Source organism: Enhydra lutris, unplaced genomic scaffold (assembly GCF_002288905.1).
Source record: "Enhydra lutris kenyoni isolate GAN:26980312 unplaced genomic scaffold, ASM228890v2 scaffoldscaffold34, whole genome shotgun sequence".
In the NCBI taxonomy this organism is placed as follows: domain Eukaryota; kingdom Metazoa; phylum Chordata; class Mammalia; order Carnivora; family Mustelidae; genus Enhydra; species Enhydra lutris.
Window position 1 is genome coordinate 13,249,722 of NW_019154118.1, and position 27,144 is coordinate 13,276,865.

At 42.3% G+C, this 27,144-nt stretch overlaps 1 protein-coding gene across 1 annotated transcript; it reads right to left on the minus strand.

The window, feature by feature from the left end:
• Nucleotides 1-12,689: 12,689 nt before the first annotated feature.
• LOC111153897 (sterol-C5-desaturase) lies at nucleotides 12,690-25,621 on the minus strand. The gene is made up of 5 exons (XM_022513199.1): nucleotides 25,541-25,621; nucleotides 17,849-18,066; nucleotides 16,947-17,079; nucleotides 15,293-15,393; nucleotides 12,690-14,570 (listed from the first exon to the last, which is right to left on the minus strand). The coding sequence occupies exons 2-5, from the start codon at nucleotides 18,056-18,058 to the stop codon at nucleotides 14,115-14,117; spliced, it is 900 nt and encodes a 299-aa protein (XP_022368907.1). The 5' UTR covers nucleotides 18,059-18,066; nucleotides 25,541-25,621; the 3' UTR covers nucleotides 12,690-14,114.
• Nucleotides 25,622-27,144: the final 1,523 nt, after the last annotated feature.

A 27,144-nucleotide genomic window follows, 5' to 3' on the forward strand; every position in this document is an offset into this window, starting at 1 on the left:
CACACTTATTCTAGGCTCCTTCCTTCCTGTGTCAGCCGATGCACATTCCTCCTTCTGTCCTTGGTCCTTATGCTCTGAATCTCAGCCTCGCCAGCCTCCAACGACCGACCTCCGCCCGGACTTGATTCAGTTTCCTCCACACAACCCGTCACTTCCTTCGGTCCTTAAATATCCTCCCAGTTTCTTGTGTGTATAAAACACCCCCTACCTTGACCCAGTGCCCAACCATCCACCCCTGGCTCCATCTTTCCCTCACAGTTGGTGCTGGACCTCTTGAAAAGCCTATCATCTGACATCTGTCTCCATGTCCTCACCAACCAGTCACTGTGGGCCGGCTCTGCTCCTTCCATCCTACTGAGCGGGCTTGTACCAAGCTTACCTGTGACCTCCCTGTGTTCCCAGGTGCCTTAGCCCTGAGTTTGCTCAGCCACTTGGTCACATTTGTTACCACGGAAAGTTCCTTCCATGTCGAAGCAGTCTCTTACCTTGGTTCCCACAAACCAACCTCACGGCATGGGCTCCTTCCACGTTTCTTTGCTGGGTCCGCTTCTTCTGCTGGACTCTCCAATATTATTGAGCTTTTTGTCTTTGGTTCTCTTTTCATTCAACACGTATTCCCTGAGCCACCTCTCTCAGGGCTCTTATTAACATCTATATGCTGCTAATTTCCAAATCTATCCCCTTATCCATTCACACAGCAGCCAGCATATTTCTCACACACTGATTTGAACCCATCACTCCATCCGACACACTCTTCAGTGTGTTCCCATTGCTCTTAGGATAAAACTGAACCACCTTACCTTATACACTCGTCATCCTCTGTCTCAGAGAATTCCATATTCCCAGAATTCCATATTCCCATTGTTGCTAGACCTCCTTCCTGGTCTTTGAACTTTTAAAATTTTTTTTGGACAGAGAAGGAGATCAAAGTAAGCAGAGGAGGCAGGCAGAGAGAGGGGGAGCAGGCTCCCTGCTGAGCAGAGCACCTGATGCACAGCTCGATCCCAGGACCCTGAGATCAGGAACTGAGCTGAAGGCAGAGGCTTAACCCACTGAGCCACCCAGGCGCCCCCCTTCCTGATCTTTAATGACCCATGCTCTTTCAGCTCTCAACTGCCTCTATCCAGTTCTTTCCATCTAGAACCTTCTTCTACTGGCTTGCCCACCTGTCACCTGTGGCGATCTGTGATGAATGTTGATGAATGTTGCATCTTTTTGGGGGACCTTTCCTCCCCACCAGAGTAAGTTAGGTCCCACTGCCTTGCGACCCCATTACATTTCTGTATATTTCCTATGACAATATTTGCTATACTTTATTGATATTTATGTTTAATTGCTCACTGCTCTATCCCACCTCCTAGACTGATGCCCAGTATACACTAGAATCTCACAACTACTAGTTGAATGAATAGATTTACCTAAATGATCGTAATAACATTATGTGAACATTTATATCTGAGAATTTTCACATTGCCTCTGGAAGGCAGTCCGTGTGCATTCTCCCATTTGTTAATCAACCGTTAATTCCAAAACAGCCCGTTCATCCAAAACCAGCTAGGCTCCTTTATAAAATTGTGGAGGAAAAGACTGTGACACAAAATAACAGCTGTATTCCTCTCCTCATTTAGAAAACTGGCGGGAGTTTAATTGAAAAGGTGTCTAACGTCTGATTTAAGTAACTCATGGCTTTTATTCCCTTTTGACTTGCTGGCTAATTTGCGCATATACTCTGCAACCTGCTTTGAGTCGTATGATTAATGGCCGATCATGAAAACACTGTCCTTGAAACATTTAAAAATGACTGTACCCCTGGCTTTATTAACTCTTGGACCTAGGTTTTTCCAAAGGAGGGGGAAACACTGTGATTTCTAATGGAAAAGCAGATTAACTATGCAGACGCTAGAGCTTCATAGAAAACAATTCAGGAGTATACCAGTTTCATAACATTGAAAAAGCAATCTTTTCCTATACCTCTTTCTGGGTGAGACACACGTAATTGGAGTAAGCGTCTTCCCGGGGCCAGTGGCAGATGTTCCTCTGTCTAAATCTTGCCCTACTGATTTTTGCGTCTTGCCATTTTGCCAATAGATTTGCCTGATGTTTTCTGTCTCTACATCAGGACCCCAAATAGTGGGAAATAACCTAAGAGCAACACGATGCGTTGTGAGAAGCCACGGATGACAGTTTGCTAATGTGGAGAACGTGGAGAATCGCGCTGATACCCGCAGCACTGAGAGCTCTCTGCTGCCCCACGGGGAAGCGATGCAGGCACACACGGGGGCTGGGTTTTGTTCGGGGGGGCGGGGAGGGGGGGACGTTGGTTTGTGTGTCTCCTTGTTGAGCCTGAAATAAATGGTCAACAATGGAACAGTGGAGGTTTAAACTCAGTCAGAAGGAACGTCGCAGGCAGGGTGGGTCTCCGCGAGGCTGGTTGAAGGGTGAGATTTTCTAAAGACAAGGGAAGGAGCAGATGACCTTTCCAGAGCCCTCCGGTCGGCAGATTTTAGGATTCCGCACACGTCCTCTGTCTAGACATGAAGTGTGGATGCTCTTGCTTTGGTTGCGGGAGCACGGGGAAAGCATCACCGCTCCCCCTACAGTCTGATCCGGGAAACTACTCAGCCTCAGCCAGGAAACAACACAACAAACAAGAAACAAGAAAACCCGCTGGGGAGATTGTGGTCTATAATAGACAATATAATAGAGAATATTCCCTCCAAATTACATGCACGTTTACTCCAGCCTTTCAAAATGATTGTCACTTTAATACCCGGGTTTTGCACACTTACCAGTATTCACGCATATGTTTGGCGTCTAACGGTCTGTAGGACTGTTGGACGAAAAAGGAAGAGATGGGAAATTTGGCTCTTACTTTGACAAGGGTGGAGCCAAGACCTGGAGAGGTAAGTTAGCTGCCCCATGTCAAGACCCAAGTGTCTGACTGCTCAACAGACAGGTGTGCAGATGTCTACACTTTGGGGACGGAGCCGACATTGCAGTACAATCAAACATTTGACCTCAAGTCCTTCCTCCTTCCACTCTTGTGCCCTGGTACTCACTCCTCCATATTCCAGGCAACCAAACTGTACATCTTGTCCCATATCTGACCTCCTCTCCTTCCTTACCTCCGTCTGTAACTTACAAACTTCCTCCCAGTTCTCTAACTTTCCAGATCTTACCAGGCTTGGGCCACAGCAGCCTCTTCCTTCTTTCTCAGACACACCGAAGAGCTGCCTGGCATGCTTCCCTCTCAGTTGCCCACATGAATGGCTCTCTCTTTCCATCCTGGTGTCTGCTCAAATGTCACCCCCTCACAGAGGGCTTTCTCAACTACCTTATCTAGAACAGCACCCTGGGAGTTCTTCATGCAAGACCAGGGAAATGTATTTTTAAACTTTTATTTATTCTGAAGGATAAGACATCTACTGAACATTGCATGAAGCACAAAGCCTTTCTCAGCCTGCTGGGCACCCAGTTCTTGGGCCAGGCTGTGCCAACCTGGAATCTTCCTTGTTTGACACCACCTAGTGGCTATAGGTCTAAATTACAAAGGAGGAAGACGGGAAGAGGAAGAGAGGAAATGCTTCTCTTCCACTTTGAGTCCTCATTCTTGGTCCTAACTACATTCTAAGATTGAGCCTCACATAAGCCTTTCTCTGTCAATAGGCACTGAATTTCTAATTACTCCTTAAGTAGCTGGAAGCGTGGCACCCCTAAGGGACTGGGAATGTCCCATGCCAGCTCTTAATCAGGAAGTCTGATAAACAAATTCCTTAATTTCCTATAGGATGGTATAGGGAACAATAGGATTTCGCAAGGATTGCCCATAACTACCCAATAAGTAATTACACGCTCATCAAGGGACTACTTTTTCTATAACTCCAGCTCCACCAAAAAGTTTACTTTTGGAGCTGCCCTGTGTGATATAATTAGCATAGTTGCTTGAGAGGGAATTTGAACACCTGCTTTAGTGACGGTTTGTCTTTTTCTTAACCTTCTCACCAGAGTAACTATGCTGCCTACAAACCCACAATGTGACACTGAATAATTCTGCTTATCTTTTGGGGGTTTTAACCTTGAGAAAGAGACTGCTAGTAGTGGGAGGTGAGCCGTTTTAAGAGCCTCATCACCTGAGGGAAGTAAAAGAACAGGTAAAAGGGCTTTGGATAGCAGATTTAGAATGAAAACAAGGACAACCTCTTACTGAGTGCCAACCAGCAGGCACTTTGATCAATGTTCTGTCAGTTCCCCTCTAGGTCACAGCAGTGTATCCTAGTGCAGAACCAAGGGCTGTGAAATTGAACAGACCTCAGTTTAAATCCCAAGTTCAAATCCTGCCTTTGCCATATGTTTGCTCCGTGATTTTGCACAGATTCTCTTCACCTTCCCAGTCTCACGTTTATTCATCTGTACGGTATAGAACTTGCCCCCATAGGTTTCTGGGAAAGATTAAATAAGAAAATGCATGTTAAGAGCTCTGTACAAGATATGATACAAAATATTATTCTATAATGGTAGCTTTTTATAATACTGGAAATGTTTTAATTATAGGAGAGAAAGCATAAGCTCTGAACCAGCATCTGAACCCATTTTACTATTTTTTTTTTAAATTTTATTTATTTATTTGAGAGAGGGGGAATACAAGCGGGGCGGGGGGGATGGGAGAGGGAGAAGCAGGCTTCCCGCTGAGCAGGAGCCCAATGTGGGGCTCGATCCCTGGGTCCTGGGATCATGACCTGAGCTGAAAGCAGAAGCTTAATGAATGAGCCACCCAGGTACCCCCCCCCATTTTACTTTTATGCCATAAATCTTTCTGCTATCTAGTATTATCCCAATACTTAGCCTATTACACAGTTTTCTTTTCTTTTGGCAAAGGAGGCTCAGCAGAAGTTATGGGCCCAAGTCCGTAGTTGCATCAAATCTGCCTATACACTGGTGACATTGTGATTTTTAATAATATATATTTGGTCTTCCTCCTGTTTCTGGTACACACTGCACCTATAACTCTTGGAATTTCTTAAGTGAGGACACTCAGAAACTTGTCTTTTGTTATGCTAATGAGCTCTCTTTTGGACCACACCTAAGGATCAGGGTTGATTGCCAGGAGAACCAACCATATGATTAGAGGGATGAACTTTCAGTTCCATTCCTGGATTTCCTGGGAGAAGAGAGGAGCTGGAGATGGAATCAATCATGAATGGCCAAAGACTTGATCAGTCATGCCCACGTAATGAAGCCACCATGAATAAACAAAAGAGGAGTGTTTGAGGAGCTTATAGGTTAGGGAATCAGAACCTTTCTGCTGCTACCAGGTCAAGCCCTGAACTCCCGTAAGGACAGAAACTTTTGTTCCGGGACACGCCCTGTTAATCTCCGTTGGCTGTTGATTGGTATCTCCAGTAATCTAATGAGTAAACAGGTTTCCTAATATCTTCGAGTCACTCTAGAAAATTAATGAAACTTGAGGAGAAGGTTGTGACCAGCCTGATTTATAGCCTGTGGGTCGGGAGTCCAGATACCAACCCAGACTTGCGATTGGCATCTGAAGTGGAGGCCAGCGTTGGGGGACTGAGCCCTTCACCCGGGAAACCTGATGCTATCTCTGAGTAGATAGTGTCAGAATTGAGTTGGAATGGAGGACACCCAGCTGGGGTCAGAGAATTGCTTGGTGGTGTGAAGCCCCCTTCCCCACTCTTACACACACCTTGGAACTGGGGGGCAGAACGCTTTTAAACCCCCACCTCATTTTCAGAGTCCTACCCCTTCCCCATCCATGCTGTAACTTTAACAGAAAAAACTCAGTAAGATGGGGAATTCAACTTGCTACCAACACAATCTAACTTTGGCATATCATATCAGAAATCTGTCCCTATAACTATAGGAGGTAAGAGTTTATTTTAGGGCAATTGTAGAAGCATTTTGGTTCCTTAATTGGACCCTGAACTGGGAATTTAAAGTCATGAACTCAGCATCATCTTTGCCTAAGTTCCTTAGCATGCTTCGAAGCAATCAGCCAACACCTTAACCTCAGCTTCTACGGAAATGTTCTATGCCACACATCCTTGATCCTCTAGAGCCTTGCCTTCCACAGGTGCTTGCTGACAGGTAACTACAAGTGATGGTTTAAGTAACCGTTTTGCTAACTGCATATCATGGACTTCCAACATCCCCTTTTGTTTTGGAAACAGGGTCATCAATGACTTTAAAGCTAATTGAATCAGAGAAGCAATTGCCCATTAACCCAGGACTATTCAGAGAACTGATTCTTTTTTAAGGTTTTTAACTGAAATATGGTTGACATCCCTTAGTTTCAGGTATCCTACATAGTGAGTTGAAAAATCTGGAGAGAGCCTATTCTTAAGATTCTGACCTCAGGAACCACTTTCAGAGCCAAATCCTTTATCAGATTTCTGTCAAGGAAGCAAGGATTTGAACCCAGGTCACTGTGAAAGCTGGTCCCACAGTGCATCTGAGGTGACTGATTCTGTGTCTGGGGTTGGATCCAAAATCTGTGGAGGAGGAAGTCAGGAAGAAAAGATAAATGTGAGGTGGGCACGAGGGGGTGGCAAGGCCAGTTTAGAACTTGGGAGGCCGTGCTGGAAATCGCGGTAGTAGACGGGCTTCTCTGTCGTCCCCTCACAGCCCTGAGATGGAGGGCATCAGAGGCTTAATGACACATCAGGCCCAGAATGTGGAGAAGCTGAAGGGACCTGGGGAGCTGCGGCTGCCGTGGGCCTGGATACTGCCAGTGGCCAAGGAGGTGAGCGGTCAGGTGAGTTGCAACATGACTGGGCGGCACCAGGGCTTCACAGACTGCGCCATCTTCCCAAGCGGAGAGTAAGATGGTTGCTCTCCATTTCCACCTTCTGAACCCGCCGTCGAATGACTTGGGTAGCCAGGTTAACCTAGAACTGTGTAGGAAAGTACTTCTGGTTAGCCATGCCAACCTAGAACTATGTAGGAAACCCAGTTCTGGCACGGCTAAGCTGAGATAATACAAGCCCACCGTATCACTGGTCACTGAAGAAATCTCACTGAAAATGGAAAATACTTGGAACTGAATAATAATGAAAATGCAACATATCAAAATTTGTGGCATACAATCACCCCAGGCCTTAGGGGGAATTTTGCAGTTTTAAACATTTATATTTTTAGAGGAAAAAAATTAAATCAGTGATCTGAGCTACTACCTTAAGAAGTTGGAGGAGGGGGGCGCCTGGGTGGCTCAGTGGTTAAAGCCTCTGCCTTCGGCTTAAGCCGTGATCTCAGGGTCCTGGGATCTAGTCCCACATCGGGCTCTCTGCTCAGCAGGGAGCCTGCCTCCTCCTCCTCTCTCTCTCTGCCTGCCTCTCTGCCTACTTGTGATCTGTCTGTCAAATAAATTAAAAAAAATGTTTAAAAAAAAAAAGAAGTTGGAGGAGGGAAGAGGGAGGGAGCGAAAGGAAAGAGAGAGGGATGGGGGAGAGTGACAGAGAGATCAACTTAAGCCCAAAATAAATCGAAGGAAAAGGAGGAAGACATTAATAAAATTGAAGACAAGCAATAGGGAAAAATCAACAGAACCAAAGATGGTTCTTTAAAAAAGATCAATTATATGTATATTTGCTCAGCTATGCTGAGCAAGAAAAGGAAGAAAACAAATTATCAGTATCAGGAATTAAACAAGAAACATCATGATAGATCTTACAAGCACTGAAAGTGTAAGAGGGGAATGTTACAAACAACTTCATGGCAACACATTTGAAAACTTAAGTGAAATAAAACAAATTTCTTGAAAAACAGTATATCAAAAACTGACAAATGAAGAAATAAAAGTATGAAAAGCCTTATGTCTATTAAGAATTTGAATTCATTATCAAAAATCTTACCCAAAAAAGAAGTCCAAGTTTGCTTTGGGATAGGCAAAGACTTCTTAGGTGGGACATAAAATGCAACGATTATGAAAGATGTAAATTGATAAATTGGTCCTAATCAAAATTGAGTAACTTTCCTTGTTTTTGATTAAAGAATCGAAATTAAGGTGACGCCTGGGTGGCTCAGTCCATTAAGCCTCTGCCTTCAGCTCAGGTCATGATCCCAGAGTCCTGGGGTGGAACCCTGCATCCCCAGGGAGCCTGCTTCTCCCTCTCCCTGCCACTCCCCCTGCTTGTGCTCCCTCTCTGTCAAATAAATAAATAAAATCTTTAAAAAGAAAACCACGATTAAGGACATGATTGGAATAAACACTTGCAACACATATATATATGACAAAGAACTTGTGCCAATATGGGAAGAATTCTTATAAATCAAGAATAGAGAGAAAAACAACCTGATCTAAAAAGTGGCCAAACAACTGGAACAGATACTTCACAAAAGAAATGCTACACAGCAGAAAAGCATGAGAGAAGCTGTTTAACATCATTAGTCATAGAAAATGCCAATTAAGCACAAGGAGAGACACTACTGCCCATGAACTAGAACAGCTACAAATAAAAAGACTGACGATACAGAGTGTTGTTGAAGATGTGGAGGAAAGGGAATTCTCATCATTCGTAGTGGGAATGTAAAATGGTACAACCCCTTTGGAGAAGAGTTTGATGGTCCCTTGTAAAATTAAACATAGATCTCCCCTAGGACGGAGCAATTATACTGACAGATATTTGCCAGGAAGAAAGGGGAACACAGATCCACACAAGGACCTCTCTGCTTGTTTGCAGCAGCTTCATTCATAATAACCTCACCTAGGAATTACCCAAGTATCCAGCAGCAGACACGCAGATAAATGAGTTGTGATGCACCGCAGTGGAACGGCAATAAAAAGGAACAAAGTACAGACATATGCAATAGCATGATTTTGAAACATGTAAGCTAAAAAAAAAACAAAACACAAAAGTACATACTACCTGGCTCAGTTTTTAAGAAATTCTAGAACAGGAAAAATTAATCTCCAGAAACAGAAAGTAGGTCAGTGGTAACCTAAGGCTGTGGAGAGATTGCAAAGGAAAATAGAACTTCTTCTGGTGAAGAAAACGTTCTGTTTCTTCGCCGGGCTGGTGCTTCCGTGGGGCACGCATTTGTAGAAGCTCCTTGAACCATGCAGTGAGAACGAGTACATTTTACTGTCTATAAATTATACCCCCATTAAGTAGATTAAAAGGAAAAAATCCAATGAAGGGGTGGACAAAAGTCACCACAGCAATGGCTCTCAGGTATTGGAATGTACACGGAGTTTCCAGGGTCCCATTTCTTTCCCTGTTTGGGAGCACACGTCGGGAGCCCAAGTGTTCATCTAAGTCAATGGCTTAGTGTGTAAAATTCTAATTTTAAAATAAAGAGATCATAAAACGATATAAGAAGTGAATGAAAGTCTATAGGATAAATATTTTAAAGTCGAGTGATGAACTCTGGATATCATTGTGCTCTTTGTGGTTAAGTCTGTTTAAGTCTATTTGAATCCTGGGTTGTCAAGGAGCTCAGAAAAATGTGCTGAGTACACAAGTGTGCCTTTTGGGAGGAGATGAATCAAATATGCTAAGTTTCTTATCAAATGTTTAAGGAAATGTGATTAATCAAATATGTAAACAGCGTCAAGTGCTCAGGAGCATTTAATCAGTCAGACTTCTAAGTTAATGGTTGAGCAAAGAACTGAAAACATAATTTCTCTTACTTTTGTACAAATTTTACTGTACTTATATTTTAACAAGATGTTGAGCCTAGATGTAAGAAACATTTCTTATTTAAAAATTTACAGTTGGTAATGTGTCAATTTTAGTTTTACTTCTGGTTTTCCTCTCTTCCCCCTATTTCTAGTTTACCCCCTGTCTTTCACCCTCCAATGTTAAGGTGAAATGACCCAGGGGCTTTTTTCTCCCAGCAATTCATTTCCACTGACGGCCTATCCTAGGTGTAAGGACAATAATCATCGAGCCTAGAAAGCAGAGGCACTGAGCGCAATTTACATGAATAATGGCCTCTGCTGGCATTTAATTGAGTGTTTCTAGCCTATTTAATCTTATTAGGTAGGCAGGAGTTTCATCAATTTACAGATAGAGAAACCAAGGTCATGCAGTCTGCACGTGGCAGAGCCAGGACTCAGAACTGTGTCGCTCCAAAGCAATCAGTGTCTGTAATTCCTCACAGGTGAATTACACTCCGGCTGAAGCTATATAGACTCTCCTCCCTGGCTTGTCATTTCTTGGTGTGCTCAACCAATAATTTTGAAGTTCTATTCTTTTTCTTTCTGTATCCAGGGGACTGTTATGTAGTAATTGCGCGGATCTGTTGAACCCTCTGGTCAGTACTCATGCTACTGATTCCTGTAGGGTCAGAATCCAGGGTACTGGCGGGTTTTGTTGGTTTCCAGTGGAGGCATGGCTTTGGGGGAAAAAAAAGGACCATCCGTCCTTGGAGAGGACCCATCTGATTCCTCTCTACTTTCCCCTTGACTCCTCCCAGACACTCAGCAAATGTCAGCTAATGAGTAAGAAATTAATTATTGGTTAAAAAGCCACAGATGAAGAATCTGCAGAGATATTTGCAGCCCCTTCTGCGCCGTGCGGCTCCTCGCAGGGGTTCATTTAGTGTTTACTGTAGAGAATGACGCTTCCACTAGTTCCTTCAGCAAAGTAGTTATCAAACCTCAACCGGGTCTTTTAAGGACACACAGTTTAATTCAGTATGGATTCACACACAGCCTCTCCTTTGAGGGTATCTGGGGTCGAGTAAATCAGGTGCACTAAACAGTGTTAGAGGACAGAAAGCGTTAACTGCTGATAGAAGATTGCCAGTCAAGGTTTTTGACTTTGAAGAAGTTGTGAAGACCAGGGAAGAAGTCCTTTACTCTTTGCACTGGTTTGTTTCTCCGGGTATCTTTTTTCATGTTCTCCTTAGCAATCTCACGGCCTCAAACTTTTCTTCTCTCTGGGTCAGTCCCAAACCTTTGTTCTGATTTGTCTCCCTACTTCCCCCTTCCTCCCAGACACCAGCTCTATTTAAATAATCCGCCAGCACTGCAGACTCCATGCATCAAAACCTGCACTCAGAATTCTCTGCCAGGTCTGTGCCTGACTTCTTGAGGATGGGAAGAGAAGGAAACATGCGCCAGGGCAATGAGAAGTAGGCAATTCATGGCATGTAGAGACAGGGAGACAAAGAAACAGCAAAGAACAGGATGGCACCCGATGACAGTCTCTGGGTTTTTGAAATGTGTTCTTGTATCCTCTCCCTCCATTTCCTGATTTCTGTCATGAAAGTACAGAATTTAATCTAGACTTTTCCTTTCTGATCTTGAACTATAAAAGGTTTCCAAGTCAAGGGGGAAAGCCTTTCACTTGATGTTCCTGTGGGAAGGAATTTAGATCCTCACTTCCGTGAATACTGTCTGAACTCCTCTACGGGAGACTCGCACAATGCAGTAGTCATACCAGAAACACGGCAGGACCACTTAGCATAATACTGCCCAATGAGACTGGAATTTAAGAAAAAAGGAGGGAGGGCAGAGACTGATTATTACTAACATTTTTAGGAAGCTTTCCTCTCCCTACACATTACATCCTTTCTTTTCTATTAGCAACACAATGGTAAGAAACTAGAGGAAACTAACACTTGGAGTAATGGAATTAAGGGCATCAGGACATCTATCTAGTGGATGGGTAACTTAAAATACTCTGGGGGCTCATTCATCTCTTCAATACCTTTATCGGGGCCCCCAAAAGGAGAACTAGTGATGTGAGCATGGCAAACTGGCTAGCTATTCCAGAAAGTGGTTGCCCCATCCTTTCAGGCACAACTAAGACATATTTCCCAGAAATGGGAAGTTTTGTCCAAAGGAACACTCGTAAGGGACATGCAGGACTTTCGGGACCTCTTTTCCTGTGGGTTCCTCCAACAAAGACTACTCTGGAAACTGGAGACAGGCAGCCCCAAGATGGAAGAAGCCTGGGTCTCAGGATGACTGCAGGAAGCTGTCCACTGACCAGAAACATCCACACTGGGCTTTACGGGAGAGAAATAACCTTGGGAAAGTCCTACAATTGCCTGCCAGTTTCCTCATGTCAAGGACTATTAATGGTGCCTGACCACGAGTAAAAGCTCAATAAATATTAGCTTCTTTATTCGTAACAGTCCAAAACTCAGGGAAGCAGCAGAGGAAGTCCTAAGAGGGAAGTGTATCATAACACAGGCCTACCTCAAGAAGCAAGAAAAATCTCAAATAAAAACCTAAACTTACACCTGAAGCAGCTAGAAAAAGAACAACGAACAAAGCCTAAAGCCGGCAGAAGGAAGGAAATGAAGCCTAGAGCAGAATCAAATGATCTAGAAACTAAAAGAAACCATACAACAGATCAGTGAAACCTGGAGCTGGTTCTTTGAAAAAATTGTTAAAATTGACAAACCTCTAGCCAGACTCCTCCAAAAGAAAAGAGAAAGGACCCAAATAAAGAAGAGCACAAATAAGAGAGGAGAAATACAACAACCAATACTACAGAAATACAAGGAAGAGAACATTATGGAAAAGACCAATAAATCCAACAACTAGGAAGAAATGGATAGATTCCTGGAAACATATATAGGACACCAAAACTGAAGCAGGAAGAAATAGAAAACTTGAATATTAGCCGTCATTATCACAGAAAACAAAGTTTACTTCTTAATTTCCTTTTTTTGGGGGGGTGCAAAGTGAAGCTTTGGAGGCGGGGCTGGGGGTGGGGAGTCAGTGGAAATCGCGGGCCATATCTGTCAGTTACAAACCACCACCTGGTTCTCTAGTATGTTTAAGTAGCACAACACTGTAACAGTAACTCAGAAAAACATATTTTCTTCTGGATCCCAAGCATTACATTTTAGGACTGGTCTCTTGCTAAAACAAAAAGAATGTGATACCCCCTCTTTTCTCCCCTTGACATTGAGCATTTGGGGACATTTACAAAAGTCCTGACAATCCACATCAATTCTGTGGTTTCAAATTGACACGGAATTTGTACAAAGAATACTTTGTGCTGTTACGATATTTAACTGATACAGTATAACAATAGTAATAATCAACTTTTATTGATTTTACATAAATAGCTTATAGAATGCCTTTCCAAACCACATTTTCCCAATATATTTATGTTACAACTCACAACATTTCTTTATGAAACTATTTGTTAGATCTTTTTGCAGAGAAAGTGGGGAAAAAGTGAAGGGAGAAGAGGGAAAATAAGATTTCAAAACTAATCTTCAGCGATCGGCCTAAATATTTGGCAATTACTTCCTTTTATAGGAAATTACAGGATTGTAACTGAAACATATCAAAAGTGCAGTGCATCCATTTAATTAAAAAAGCAGTAGTGTCAAATATATTATTTGGGCATCAAATTTCCCTTTATAAATATATTCAGGTTCACATAGTTTTTATACTTATTAAATAATGGTTTAAAATAATAACCGTCAAAATCTTTAAATAATCCCAGATCTGGATTAAATCGTGGTAGTAGCAGTATTTTTTTAAAATTCTAATTTGTTTTTTTCATCAGTAAAATGTATTATTTTACAATGTCCCCAGAGAATAAGCTTCCTACACTGGATGATGATAATCTTACTAAATCTGCTATTAACTAGGTCATATACGAGGCCACTAATAAGTTCTATCAGACATTTTTTTCACACTGATGTATCCACGTATACAAAATACTACAGGTAGTCATTATTGTACCAACACTGAAGACTTAACCATTCCGGAAACAAGGAACCATGTTTATATTATTATTTCTTTGTTATGATGCTTAGTCTTGGTATTATCAAGCACAATGTATTTTTCTTAACAAATGTGGATGGATTTATTAAGGCAAAGGACATAACCTAGTCCTCTCAATAATTTATTCTCTATCCTTATAAAAATTGTTGTTGAGGCTATACAAGTTACAGATATGCTGGCTACAGAGACACGACCTGTCCTGGAGACCAACACCTAGTATGGTAAGCATGAGGTTAAAATTTCAGTGTTCACAGCATTCCTTCTTTGATCTGCCATCACGATCATTCCTCAGCAGTACCCTCAAATACCATTGACTTGCTATGTCTCTTGGTTTTATGTATGTAGATTAATTTTCCTTATTAAAAATACTTCACAACAGTTAACAATAGGACAAAATCTACTCAGTCTTTGTAAACTCTCCACTGAATAATTTTTCATTTTTACAACCGTTTTCTGCGTGGCTGTTGCGCTTTTCTTCTGTCATCTTCTTCACATAACTAAGTGGTCCCTTCCCTTCAAAGGAGGAAGGATTTTTGAAGGAGCCTCCAATTCTATCCCACAAGGTGAAATACTGTCCGTAGTTGTAGTCAAAGAACATGTGGTGGTCTGTATGATGGGCTGAGCCATTAATAAATGGCCTTAAGATTTGGGGGACACGGAAGTCGCCATCATGAATGGAAATCGTCCAGATATTCACCAAGATGTACAAACTTAAGTAAACCACCTTGTGTAACGGGAAGATAAAAGGGTATATATGGTAAGGTAGACTCTGAAGGAAGCCATCCACAGGGTGAAAAGCATGGCTTGCAAATGGAGTCGGAATCTTCCAGAGATGATGAGGTTTGTGTATGCGCTACAGAAGGAAAGAACACAGTTAAGAACCACCTTTACTTTTCAACTTAGCTCTTTATGCTCACATTGTGGAAATGACCTAACTAAAAAAAATCTCTTTAAATCCCCAAGTCACTTGATAAAATACACCCTGTTACCTGAACACAGTAACATTTTAACACAGCCTGTCCAGACCCGTAAAGAACGCAAACAAAATGCATCTGGTGTCTGTCTTGACTGTGGCTACTCAGGTATTCAAAAAGTTAGAGGGAATTCTTAGAAATACAAAACAGAATTTGGGGCACCTGGCTGACTCAGTCAGTTAAATGTCCGCTTAAGCTCAGGTCATGATCTTGGGGCCCTGGGGCTGAGCCCCGCATTGGACTCCCTGCTCAATGGGGGAGTCCGCTTCTCCCTCTGCCCCTCCCCCTGCTTGTGCACGTGCTCTCGCTCTCTCTCAAATAAAATCTTCAACTAGAAAACAGAATTTGTACACTGCTAAAATGTATATATTTTTTCTCTTCCCCTTAAAAATGACTCTACCTGGGACGCCTGGGTGGCTCAGTGGGTTAAAGCCTCTGCCTTCAGCTCGGGTCGTGATCCTGGGGTCCTGGGATCGAGCCCCATATCGGGCTCTCTGCTCAGCAGGGAGCCTGCTTCCCTCTCTCTCTCTGCCTGCCTCTCTGTCTACTTGTGATCTCTGTCTGTCAAATAAATAAAATCTTAAAAGAAAAATGACTCTACCTTATACACAAGTCTATGATGAAGGCCTCTGTGAATCCAGTAGATCAGCATGTCGGTGAAAAAGAGGAAGGACATTACGCTAACGATGAGGCGAAACCAGCCTAGAAGAGATGACAGGGTATGTCAGAATCAAGATCCAGCTTCCAGGACCAGAGTTTACTTGGTACTTGTCCATCTAAGCGCACAAAATGGGAGCCTACACTCAAACACTATAAACTGTTTGGCTAATGCGATACATTGTAAATTAATCTCCCTTAACTCTCTAGTATCTGTTGCTTTCCTCATTTCCCTCCCATAAAAACTTGAAGTTAAACTATGAAGGCACTTATGAGACAGACAAAGCATACACTTAAGGCATCTTTATTATTTAAATCTCTGAGCATAAGTAACACCACTTATTTTTCCTTCATATTTATTAGTCTTTGTAAAACATATCCTTACATACTATCTTCCTGCTTAGGATTTTATTTTCCACTAAACACCTCAAGCCTAGCATTTACTCCATAACCCAACACGTTCTGATCTTTCCAGCCTCCTCTGTTCCTGTACCGAGCAGGCTGGTTTACTCAATGTCCTCCCCACATCTTGGAAGTCTTACCTCTGCACCTTGACTTGTTCTGCTCCGGGTTCCTAGAACACGATTTCTCTTTTTATTATTTTTACTCAAAATCCTATCCACTTTTCAAGGCCTAGCCATTTTTGTTCCTTCCTTTAGATATCTGACCTCTTCCTTGGACAACAGGTGTGCTGGTGCCAGCAAACCTGGGTTCCAGTCCTAGATCTGCCACTTATCTGCTGAATGACCTGGGCAAGTTATGGTACGTTGATTTACTCACCTATAAAAGGAACCTAACAAGACCCATGTCATAGAACTGATGTGGAATGGAACAGATTGATATGCGTGAAAAGCTTAGAACTGTAGCTGGTACATATTAACATTCAAGAAATACTAACTACGATTCTTACTTTCTAATATTCAGATACTAGAGATGGGTCTTCATTGAATAATTTCAGAATTTCACAAAAACTTAATTTAGGCACTACAGGACTATCTATAATAGCAAAAAAAAAAGAGACTAATGTAAAGATCTAAAAAATTGGGGATCAATTAAATAAACTATGGGTATCTACAAATTGTGATACTATAACTAATATACTATATAATGTCAATATTTGCTAACATGAAAATATGGGCATTTACACTACTAAGAAAAAAAAAAAATCAAAGTCCAAACCAGTTTGTATGGTAGGGTTTCATTTTTGTTACATAAATAATGGAGTAGACAGGCATATATGTCAAAAGAGGTAGTTTCTAGGTAGCAAGTTAGCCGATTTTAACACTCTTGACTTTTCTGATTTTTTTCTAATTATCATGTATTACTTGAGGGTTTTTTGTTTGAGTCTGAATTCAGTAAAGAGAATAGTGAATGAATGCAAAGGTCTCTCTCTGATCATACTCAGCTTCCCTGGGCCCAATTCCATCTATCACCAAGACTTTAAAATTGATAGATTAGGAAATGAATGTATGTGGCAAGGCACAATACATAAAAACAGAGCATTTAAAACAATTAAACAACTTTTTTTTTTTTTTTTTCAAAGAAGAAGACTGGTTCTTTAGAGAAACCACTGTCTGACGTTCATATTATGTACTTACCACTGGGAAACTCTCCTATGTCATCATATAATTTGCTGTAACCTCTCAACTCTAGCAGGAACAGTGACACCGTGGGAATACTAATCCATGGCAATGACTGGACAGTAAATATGATCTCTCTATAGACTTGATTCTGAAAATGAAATGGCCAGTACTTAAAAATCACAAAATCTATGTTAAACAAAAACCAGCACAATATTGTCTTGGATTGGATTTTTACAATCTCTTTTATCTGAAGAGGCTCATCGCCAAACTGTTTCCGTGAAAATGGTAACATGTGGGAATGTATGTGTAAGGAAAACATTCCTTTTGTAAAGAGCAAATGTAATAAATACTTTAAGTTCTGAAACTTTCTCTCGTTCCCACAAAATTGGATGCTACATTTCCATTTATGGAATAAACCTTTCTTTCACAAATAATGTCCATCCCCAACCCTCTTGATTTTCTCTCTTTTTTTTTTTTTTCCAGTCCTTCGAGTCACTGATAAATACAAGTAACTGGAAGAGAAAAAAATGCCTGTAAACAAATCTACAATCTCCCAGCTAGTTAAAAAATAGATATGTAATAAAAACGTGTTTCAGTTTGAGAGTCAGATATTAAAACAATTACACAAATGTGTGCATTTATTGATTCCTCATTATTAGCAAAGAAATTCATTCCTATGTATCCAGGAAGACACCAGGCTTATAATTAAAACAACAACAACAAAGTTGGATTCATTTATTTGTTTAAATTAAGAGAAGGAGAGAGGGGATTAGCCCTACCAAAAATATCTAACGTATCTGAGGCTAGCTGCAAAAATTTTATTTAATGGTTATAACCCAGTTTAATCTGAAAAGCTCACAGATACCTATTATTTTCACTGTAACCGTAGCTAAAAAGTAGGTAAGACAATCACTTACCTTTAAAAATTGTGGATGCTTCATTAATGCATGATCATAGACAAAATAATAGCTCAGTGTTGCAAAGAAGAAATAAAGGATATAAGCTCCAAGATTTGTTACAATCAGGAGACTAATAGTTTGTCTGAAGATGTTATCCTCAGGCCATGAGGCTGGATAGATGTACGGTGTAAAAAAATAATAATCTGCAGCATTGAGTACAAGATCCATCTTAGCCCCTAAAGGATAAACAGGTGCAACAATTATTTACCCACGCTGATAGTTCTCCATGCAAAAAACTTTTGGAAAAATTGTACATGAAGTTCCTGCTTTAATAAGCACTTACAGTGTAAGACCGCAGCTACCAGAATCCCTGAAATGCCATCTTTAGAGCCCAAAGGAACTTAAATGTCATCTCTAGCCCAATCTCTTCATATTATACATGGGGACAGCAAAGCTCAGAGAAACTGAGACCCAGAGTTTTTTGTTTTTTTTTTCTAACATTTGCTGATTAGTGGCGTCCATGCAGATCTAATGCCATCTTTGTGTTCTTTTCCAACCTCTCCTATGGCAATGTGGCAAGTAGTAAAGATGGGGAACGCAGGAAAGTGGGTACTCAGATGTTTCCTCCTCTGGCTACAAGTTTCAGTGATACGTCTCTTCTAAAAGGACTCCGATTTCAGAGGATTTTCCTTCAGTGCTGAGACGCAAAGACAAATTTGCTAGATGGATCTATGCTGCCACCTCAGGGACTATCTGTTCTTGTGACAGAAGGAAAGGCCACTCCCATTGACAGAACAAAAGGAGACAGGTTCTAGATTAAGAACTAGAATACACTTATTCCTCTTCCCCCAATCAATATTCTAGATTGGGGGCTGGCAACTGCAAACTTGTAACTCGAAGTTCGAGGAGGAGAAGGCACAAAAGAGCTGTCTGGAAATAATTTAAATTTTTCAGTTGTCTTCCGTCCAGCCTGCCTGGAGCTTGGATCACCCGTATGTGTTAGTGAATCAGCCTGAAGGTTTCTGCCCAGGTATTTTGTGAGGCTCATTCAAACACAGTGGGTGTGACTACATACGGAGATACCATTTCTTTGCTATGACTTAATGAACACCCTACAGTTGGACGATACTCTCTGCTGGTAAGGCTGCAGGGAAACAGGCATGATCTTACCCTGCTATGGGCTCGCAGTGGCGCAGCTCCTACGTGGAGCGATTTAACAATATGTCAGCACAGGACTCCTGTGCGTTTGTGCTACACTCGAGCTGTCATCTGGTATTATCTTAGCTAATTCATCGGGGTCTGTTTAGCTGTTTCAGGATCAGCAGAGTCACTTTCATCCTACTTTCGTTTTTCACTACAGAAGCCTCCTAAATTTCTGAACCTTCCCTTCTTAATACTAACATTTGCCTTCAGCAGAGCAGTTCCTCAGGATGTGTCCTAGCTTGTGTCACGATCAGTGAAGCAATCGGTGGCGTTTATTTACGTTCTTGTGATCAAATCCACTTAATCAAAAGATGGTTAGGATGTTCACTTTCTCTCCTGGGCTGTGGTTTCCCGTTTTTCATTAGTTCTTAATGCCTCCCCACTGGGGTAAAACTCCAGCAATCTGTTTTTCCAGTCTCTAAGTCACATGTGTCGGTAATGCCCACGCTGTCCTCTTCAGTAGGAGGCCTCACAGACACCAGGTACAAGCTCCTACAAGAATTTCATGTCTGCGCTATTCCTAATGAAGGATGCTTCCATTCGTGTTATTCACATGGGTTATCTTTAACGATTTAAAAACAATATTTCCATCTGCAATTAAACCCAAAGTAATAAAACAGTCCCAGCAAAGAGCGGAGGTAGGGGTACGTGACAAGGGCACCAACACACAGGGCGTGCCTCAGTCCGCTGGAGGAAGCCTGTGCCGTCAAATGAGTTTGAGTGCCAGTTTTTAAAAAACAAAATAAAGCCCTGGTTTTTCAGACCTTGAAACTGTAGCCAAGGGACTGTGGACCTGTGTTCCTTTGTGAGACCTCACTGCTGTTTATTTAACTCACGTATAAGTATTTGGATAGATTCTTACCTTATGCTATTTAAAATAACGCAACAATGATTAACCCAATATTGTGTAAACTTCTACAAGCGGAAGAGCTAGGACAAGGATGAACGGGCTCAGTAACGTTGGTAGATATGGCTAAGTTGGTCTGCATAGGAGCCATGCCACTGTGTGAGCCCACAGCTGTGCAGGATCGTACCCATTTCCTGACACCCTTACAGACAAAGAATATCATCAAATTGTAGGAAATTCATTAATCTGATAGACAAGAAATTATTATCTTGGTATAGATTTATTTTTCTTATTATGAGTGAGGTTGAACAGCATTCTATATATTTAGAATAATTTATATTATTTCTGTGCAATTCTGTTTTTATCCTTTGCCCATTTTCCCACTGGGTTTTTAGTTTCTTAAAATCAAATTCTAGAAGTTCTTTATTTACTGAGAGTGTTTATCCTTGTTTATGATATGAGTTGCAAGCATTTTTTTTTTCTCACTTTGTCATGGAAAGTTTTCTTTTAAAATATTTTTTTTAAAAAGATTTTAGTTATTGATTTGATAGAGAGAGACACAGCGAGAGAGGGAAGACAAGCAGGGAGAGCGGGAGAGGGAGAAGCAGGCTCCCAGTCGAGTAGGGAGCCCAATATGGGACTCGATCCCAGGACTCTGGGATCATGACCTGAGCCGAAGGCAGATGCTTAACGACTGAGTCACCCAGGTGCCCCTTAAAAGAGTTTTTTATTTATTCATTTGAGAGAGGGAGAGAGAGAACACAAGCAGGGGGTAGGGTCAGAGGGAGAGGGAGAAGAAGACTCCCAGCTGAGGAGGAACTCTAACCCAGGGCTTGATCCCGAGATCCTAGGATCGTGGACTGAGCTGAAGGCAGACACTTAACTGACTGAGCCACCCAGGCATCCCTGTCATGGCAAGTTTTAATTAATTAATGTTAAACACCAGATATTGACATATATCCTTCATCACACATTGCTAATTCATTCAAATAACAAGTATGAAGCATTACACTAAGTAATGAGCATACAAATATTGAAAAGATACAGTCTAAATCCATCTGAAAGGTGAGGCAACAATGGAAACAAACAATTACATCAACAATAATGCTATAATAAATGTATATACACAAATTCTACATAATTAAAAAACACAACTACCCCAGCTTATAGTAGAAGGCTTCATAGTGACATTTTATTCAGGCTTTAAAGGACATTATCAGAAAGAAAAGATTAGGGATGGCTATTTCAAATAGAAATAACAACTTGCACGGTGCCTGGGTGGCTCAGTTGGTTCAGTGTCTAACTCTTGGTTTCGGCCCCATTCATGATCTCTTGGGTTATGGGATGGAGCCTCAAGTCAGGCTCCGTGCTCAGCAGGGAGTCCGCTGGAAGATTCTCTCCCTCTGACCACCCCCCCCAAATAAATACATAGATAAATCTTAAAACAAACAAACAAACAACTGGCGAAGGCATAGAAAAAAGTCATGGTATATTCATGACTCACTGGGTGTCACTGGTGGGTGCCAAACAGTAAGACAGGGGTGAAAGAGAGGGGGGAAACTGTTCCAGGATAAACCTGGTAAAAGGAAATTCGTGTCAGGCTGTGCAAAGCTCTGTTGCCTTGCTAGGGAATATGACTTTCCCTCATACACAATGGGGAGATACTAAAGGTTTCTGAGCAGGAAAGAGGTTCTAATCAGATCCATATTTCATAGAAACCACTCCATTAGGAATATGTGTACCGATGAGAAGCAGAGAGAGAGAGAGACTAATTTAGCTGGTCCTCTGGTAGACTAACTAGCTTAGCAGCTCTGAGAACACACATGCACGTACACTGGAGATTTAGCAAGTAAAAAACCCACAGGGCTTGATGACCAATTAAATGCTGGAATGTGAATGAGGGAGAAATCTAGGATGACTGTGAGATTTTAGCTGGCCTGAGTGGACGGTGATGTCATCAAAATCAAAAGAGGGAATGCTGGGAGAGCTGGCAGATTTGGTGCCACAGGGATGGGGTGCATAAGCAATGAGGGGTTCAGTTTGGGTCTTAAATAAGCTTTAAGTCTATGCTTACTCTTAGACATAAGCAGTGGACTACATAGAAATATGAACCTGAGGTTCAAAAGTGAGCTTGTAGTAGTTGAAATTGACACCATAAGGGGTAGAGACAGCCAACAGAGATCATGTGGCAAAGAAACTACACAAAGTAATAGCAGGAAACAAACATTTTGAAACAACCTAACAATTGTGAAAGATCTTGTGACACCACTAAAGTTTGGTTAAGAGTTTACAGACTAATCTGGATGTTACCTACAGTGTTGCTTAGCCCTAAATCAGTACAGTACAGTGCAGCCCAAACCAACTCAAACATTAACTAAGACTCTTCTTTATTCAATCCTTAATATCAGATGCAAATAATTATTTTCAAAAGGTCTCAGTCCTTTAAAAAACTCCTTAGTTTTACTTTTATTTGAAGACCACGCTAATTGTGTTCATTTGTATATTCCCTGGTCACAATTGCTGTTACAGTAAACCAGTGCCTGGAAGGGAGGAAGAAATGTGCCTCAGTCATTCTAGAGGCAGTTTAGATACTGGGAAATAAAACCTGTTTTATGTGTTTTTAGAATTTTGGTTTCAATTCTATTTTTTGAATGCAGTAATTAAATATTCATAAGTATACCACTATACTTTCTGACATCTAACACAAAATCTTCTGAAATCAGTAACAATATGACCTCAAAATTGCAAATCAAATTTGAAGTTTAGTGACCTCGTGGCGCCATGGTAGTGCGTCTGACTCCAAATTTGAAGTTTATATGCAGACCCACATCTGTAAAATGGAGATAACATATTTCCATTATAGAACTGTTGTTAAGGTTTAGAGGCTAAGGCCCTAGTGTTTTGGCACCAACTGACACAGAAGTTAGTCAAATAGGAGCTATTATTACTGCTGTTAGGGGGCTGAAGCGGAATCAAAATTACTTTAACCTAAGGGAGAAAAAGGTGTCATTTGGCTTTTCCTTTAAAAATAATGGATATCAATATTTACTCTACACTTGGCACCATAAATATTACCTCCTTTAACACTTTCAAGAAACCCTAAGGGTTTAGCACTACTGTTACAGGTACTAGTATTATGAATGAAGAAGCAGGGCACAGGAAATTCAGGTAATCTGGGGCACCTGGGTGGCTCAGCGGGTTAAGCGTCTGCCTTTGGCTTAGGTCATGTATCCCAGAGTCCTAGACTTGAGACCCATGTTGGGTCCCCAGCTCAGCAGGAAGTTTGCTTTTCCCTCTGCCCATCACCCTGCTCATGCTCACGTGTGCGCGTGCACTCTCTCTCTCTTTCTTTCTCAAATAAATAAATAAAATCTTTATAAAAATTCAAGTAATCTGCTTGGGATCATCAAATAAACAAATGTTGGGGCTGGAACTCAAACATTTGCAATCGGGTTACAAAATCCCGAGTTTGTTTTTTAAGATTTTATTTATTTACTTATTTGACAGAGAGACAGACAGACACACACACACACACACACAGGCAGGGGGAGCAGCAGGCAGAGAGGGAGAAGCAGACTCTCGGCTGAGCAGGGATCCTGATGTGGGGCTTGATCCAAGCACCCTGGGATCATGACCTGAGCTGAAGGTGGATGCTTAACCAGCTAAGCCACCCAAGCGCCCCTCAAAGTCCCAAGTTCTTAAACCAAGACGTGAACCAAGTTCGAATGCCTCTTCATCACGATCTCAACTCTTCAGCTCCTTATTTTTTTAAATTCTCAGTGACTACCAACTCACAAAATTTTGCATATAATTTTAAGGTGTTTTTACCCCCTATGTCCGGGGCTCCACAGACCCTAAGTTAAATATCCCTGACTGAAACAGATGCTTGTATTATTTTACTTTCACAGAAACAAAGAAAACTTTTTTTTATAAAGTACAGTTATTTATAAAACGCAATTAGGCTAGAATGACTGGGTCTACTATTACTTTGGCTTTACTTTAAAAATATAGATCATGGGCTGCCTGGGTGGCTCAGTGGGTTAAGCCTCTGCCTTCAGCTCAGGTCATGATCTCAGGGTCCTGGGATCGAGTCCCGCATCGGGCTCTCTGCTAGGCAGGGAGCATGCTTCCTCCTCCCTCCCTCCCTCCCTCCCTCTCTCTCTCTCCTTCGCTCTCTGCCTACTTGTGATCTCTCTGTCAAATAAAATCTTTAAAAAAATATATAGATCATAATTGTTAACATTTGTTGAGAAACAGGTGTTATGTAAAAGCATTTTTTATGAATCACCTTGCTTAATTCTCATGACCCTACCAGGCAGGTACTTCCATAACTCCTACTTTATAAAAAAGGGAAATGGAGGGCAGGAGTATTTAAGTAATTTGTCAAGTACCAAGTAACAAATGGGAGGTATATTCCAGAGTCTGCTCTCTCAGCTTCTACATTATCTTATCTCTCAACCTGTATACAAACACATAGGGAATTCTGAGTATCTCATGCTAATTACATTACATAATGATAGGAAAAGCATTCTGTGAGTGATCAAGAATCATGTATTCATCATTTTTTAGATGCTTATCATTAGAAACCTAAACACGGGCACACACAACGACGGTGACATAAAGACAGGTAACCTGCTGGAAGGTTTTGGTTAAAAATACCTGGCTACCACGAGCTTTCCAGACTGGAAACTTTTTTTCCTAGTGACATTTGGAACTTCACCTATCTCTACCACCTCCAAATCCACTCTGCTATAACATATGGATGCCGGTAGACACAATGTTTTCCTTTTACGATGCTAACGTAACAGATCATTTCCCTTCCCTCTTAGTCTTGTCAAACCGTGGATTGTTGTCTCCCTCTATCCAGTAACTGGGGTTTGCTCTGTAATGGTCAGGAGGTCACAGCCTAATTTCTTTGCCTCTTTAAAAAACGAAAGATTCGGGACGCCTGGGTGGCTCAGTTGGTTAAGCAGCTGCCTTCGGCTCAGGTCATGATCCCAGCGTCCTGGGATCGAGTCCCACATCGGGCTCCTTGCTCAGCAGGGAGCCTGCTTCTCCCTCTGCCTCTGCCTGCCATTCTGTCTGCCTGTGCTTGCTCTCTCTCCCTTTCTCTCTCTGACAAATAAATAAATAAATAAAATCTTTAAAAAAAAAAAAAAAAAAACCGAAAGATTCCCTCCAACCCAGAGGGATATCTGTCTCGAAGTAAAGTATTAGTGTTCGCTGCACAGACTCTCTGGGATGAGCGCTCCGCAACATCAGGCATTTCGTTTCCTGCGCGGCTATCTCTGTGCCTGTTTCTTTCACGTGCGGGCCTCCTCGGCGCCCCGGCACCACCTCTGGCTGGACAGAGCTCCCATACCCCCGGTCTCCGGGCCAGCGGTCCCCTGCACCCCGCACTCGACGCATCACGGCCCGCGTCGGCTTCCGGGATACCCGGCTGCCTGCCAGTCCCTGGTGCGGGTCACCGCGGAGAGCCTGACACTCAGGCGGGGTCCCACCCACGCCTGCGCCTAGCGGGAAAAGAAAGGGCCGGCCGCACAACTTCCCCACCTGGGACGCGTCGTGCTGATGGCTCCCTGTCCAATTTCCTCCTCCTTCCCCGCCCGTGCAGCTCAGGTGTATCTCGCCTCCTCCTCCCGCCCTCCCGTTATCCCTACCTCCAGAGAGTCCGTGGCCGGCTAGGCCTCCGCAAAGTCCTAGGCGGCCGGGGCCACTGGGCTGCCGGCGGCGGTCAGCCAGCGGGTTAGGCCTGGAGGGGCGTAGCCAGGCACAAGCGCCTAGCGGCAAGAGCCGCCAGCCAATCAGGGGCCGGCGGCATAAGCTGATATGACGGCAGATCGCGCGACTTGGCTGCGCGCGGCTCTCAGTGGTCACGTGGGCGCCGCGCGCTTGGCCACGCCCCCTCCGTCCTCCGGTTGGAAGCGAGGGCGGGACGCTGGTTCAGGAACCCAAGCCGCGGAGAATGGAGTTTCAGGTTTTGTTTTTGTTTGCTTTTCAGCTGCCACTACGGGTGTAGTTGAGTCTTGCACGAAGCAGATTGACTGTGTTTATGCAGACATTCCTAAAACCGATGCCCTACCTTGAGGGAAATAGGTATTTTCCTTTGAGTTGAATGTCGGAGGCATTTCCCCACTTACATTGAAGGGAGTTCAGTACCTGTGAGACAATGACTAATATTTCCCAGTCGGAGTGTGTGGTTTTGTTTTGTTTTGTTTTGTTTGTTTTTGTGGTGGTTTGCGGTGGTCACGCTTGTAAATCGAATTTCTGGGAGCCTCAGTGTAGGGCTTCTCAGTGGCCAACCGGCTGTGTTGGCATCCTCTGGGAGTTGCTTGGAAAGACGGATTCTCGGGAGTCGCTCAGACCTTCTGGATCAGAACGTGCCGGAGGGTCCCAGAAATCTGTATTTTAACAAACCCCAAGTGAGTCTAAGGTTTGTTGAAGTTAGAAAACCGCTGCTGTAATGAATTTGATCAGTCGGGAGAAAATGTCCTTCCGTGTTGCTCCCTCGTGAGTGGTCAGTAGAAGAAAACGCTGAAAAGTGATAATGCTGGTAACTAAGTTTGGGAAAGACCCATTTCTGTTTCCTTACAGGAGCATCAGAAGTGCTACCAGGTAAGGGGAGAAATGAATTAGTTTCCATAAAAACCTTTTATATGAATATTGTTTTAAATACCTGTGGCTTGCCTCCTATTTTCTTTCTTCTTTTTCTTTTTCTTTTTTTTTTTTTTTTTAGTGGACCTGTAACAGTATATTAGTTTCAGGTGTACACCGTAATGACTTGATAACGGTATATTCGTTTCAGGTGTACAACCTCAAGACGAGAAATTGGCTCCTACTTTCCAAATCACATTTCTTGTTTCCTTTGTCATTCTCATTTAACCCTTTAATGTTTGAGATTAAGATTTTTATGTATCATTTCTGAGAAACATAAAAATGTGGTTTGTTAACCTTGAAAATAAAACAGCCAGTTATTTTGCCAGCAAAAAGGGGTTTGTTTGAGAATAGTAGAGGATTGCAATTTAGGGCAAGCAAGCTATGGCAAACTCACAGGCAAATCCACAGGGGAAAGAAAAGAAACTCCAAAGAGAAAAAGGGGAGGTCGGGAAGGCTGTTGTAAATAAAAGTCCATTGGAATAAACTGGGAGTTGGAAGTAGAATGGCTTTTCGTTGGCTTTGTTGTGACGGTCTTTCCTTGGCTGGGTTGTTGCTAGGGTAGAGGGAAACCTTCATCTTACCGGGGTAGTAAATTAACAGCAAAAGT

What these genes read in the sequence shown, in the direction of transcription:
- LOC111153897 (XM_022513199.1), bottom strand. Translation starts at nt 18,058, where the DNA reads ATGGATCTTGTACTCAATGCTGCAGATTATTATTTTTTTACACCGTAC. An exon ending in CATAGGAGAGTTTCCCAGTG is followed by an intron (nt 15,394 to 16,946) that starts GTAAGTACATAA and finishes CATCTCTTCTAG; the next exon opens with GCTGGTTTCGCCTCATCGTT. An exon ending in ATCATAGACTTGTGTATAAG is followed by an intron (nt 14,571 to 15,292) that starts GTAGAGTCATTT and finishes TTCCTTCTGTAG; the next exon opens with CGCATACACAAACCTCATCA.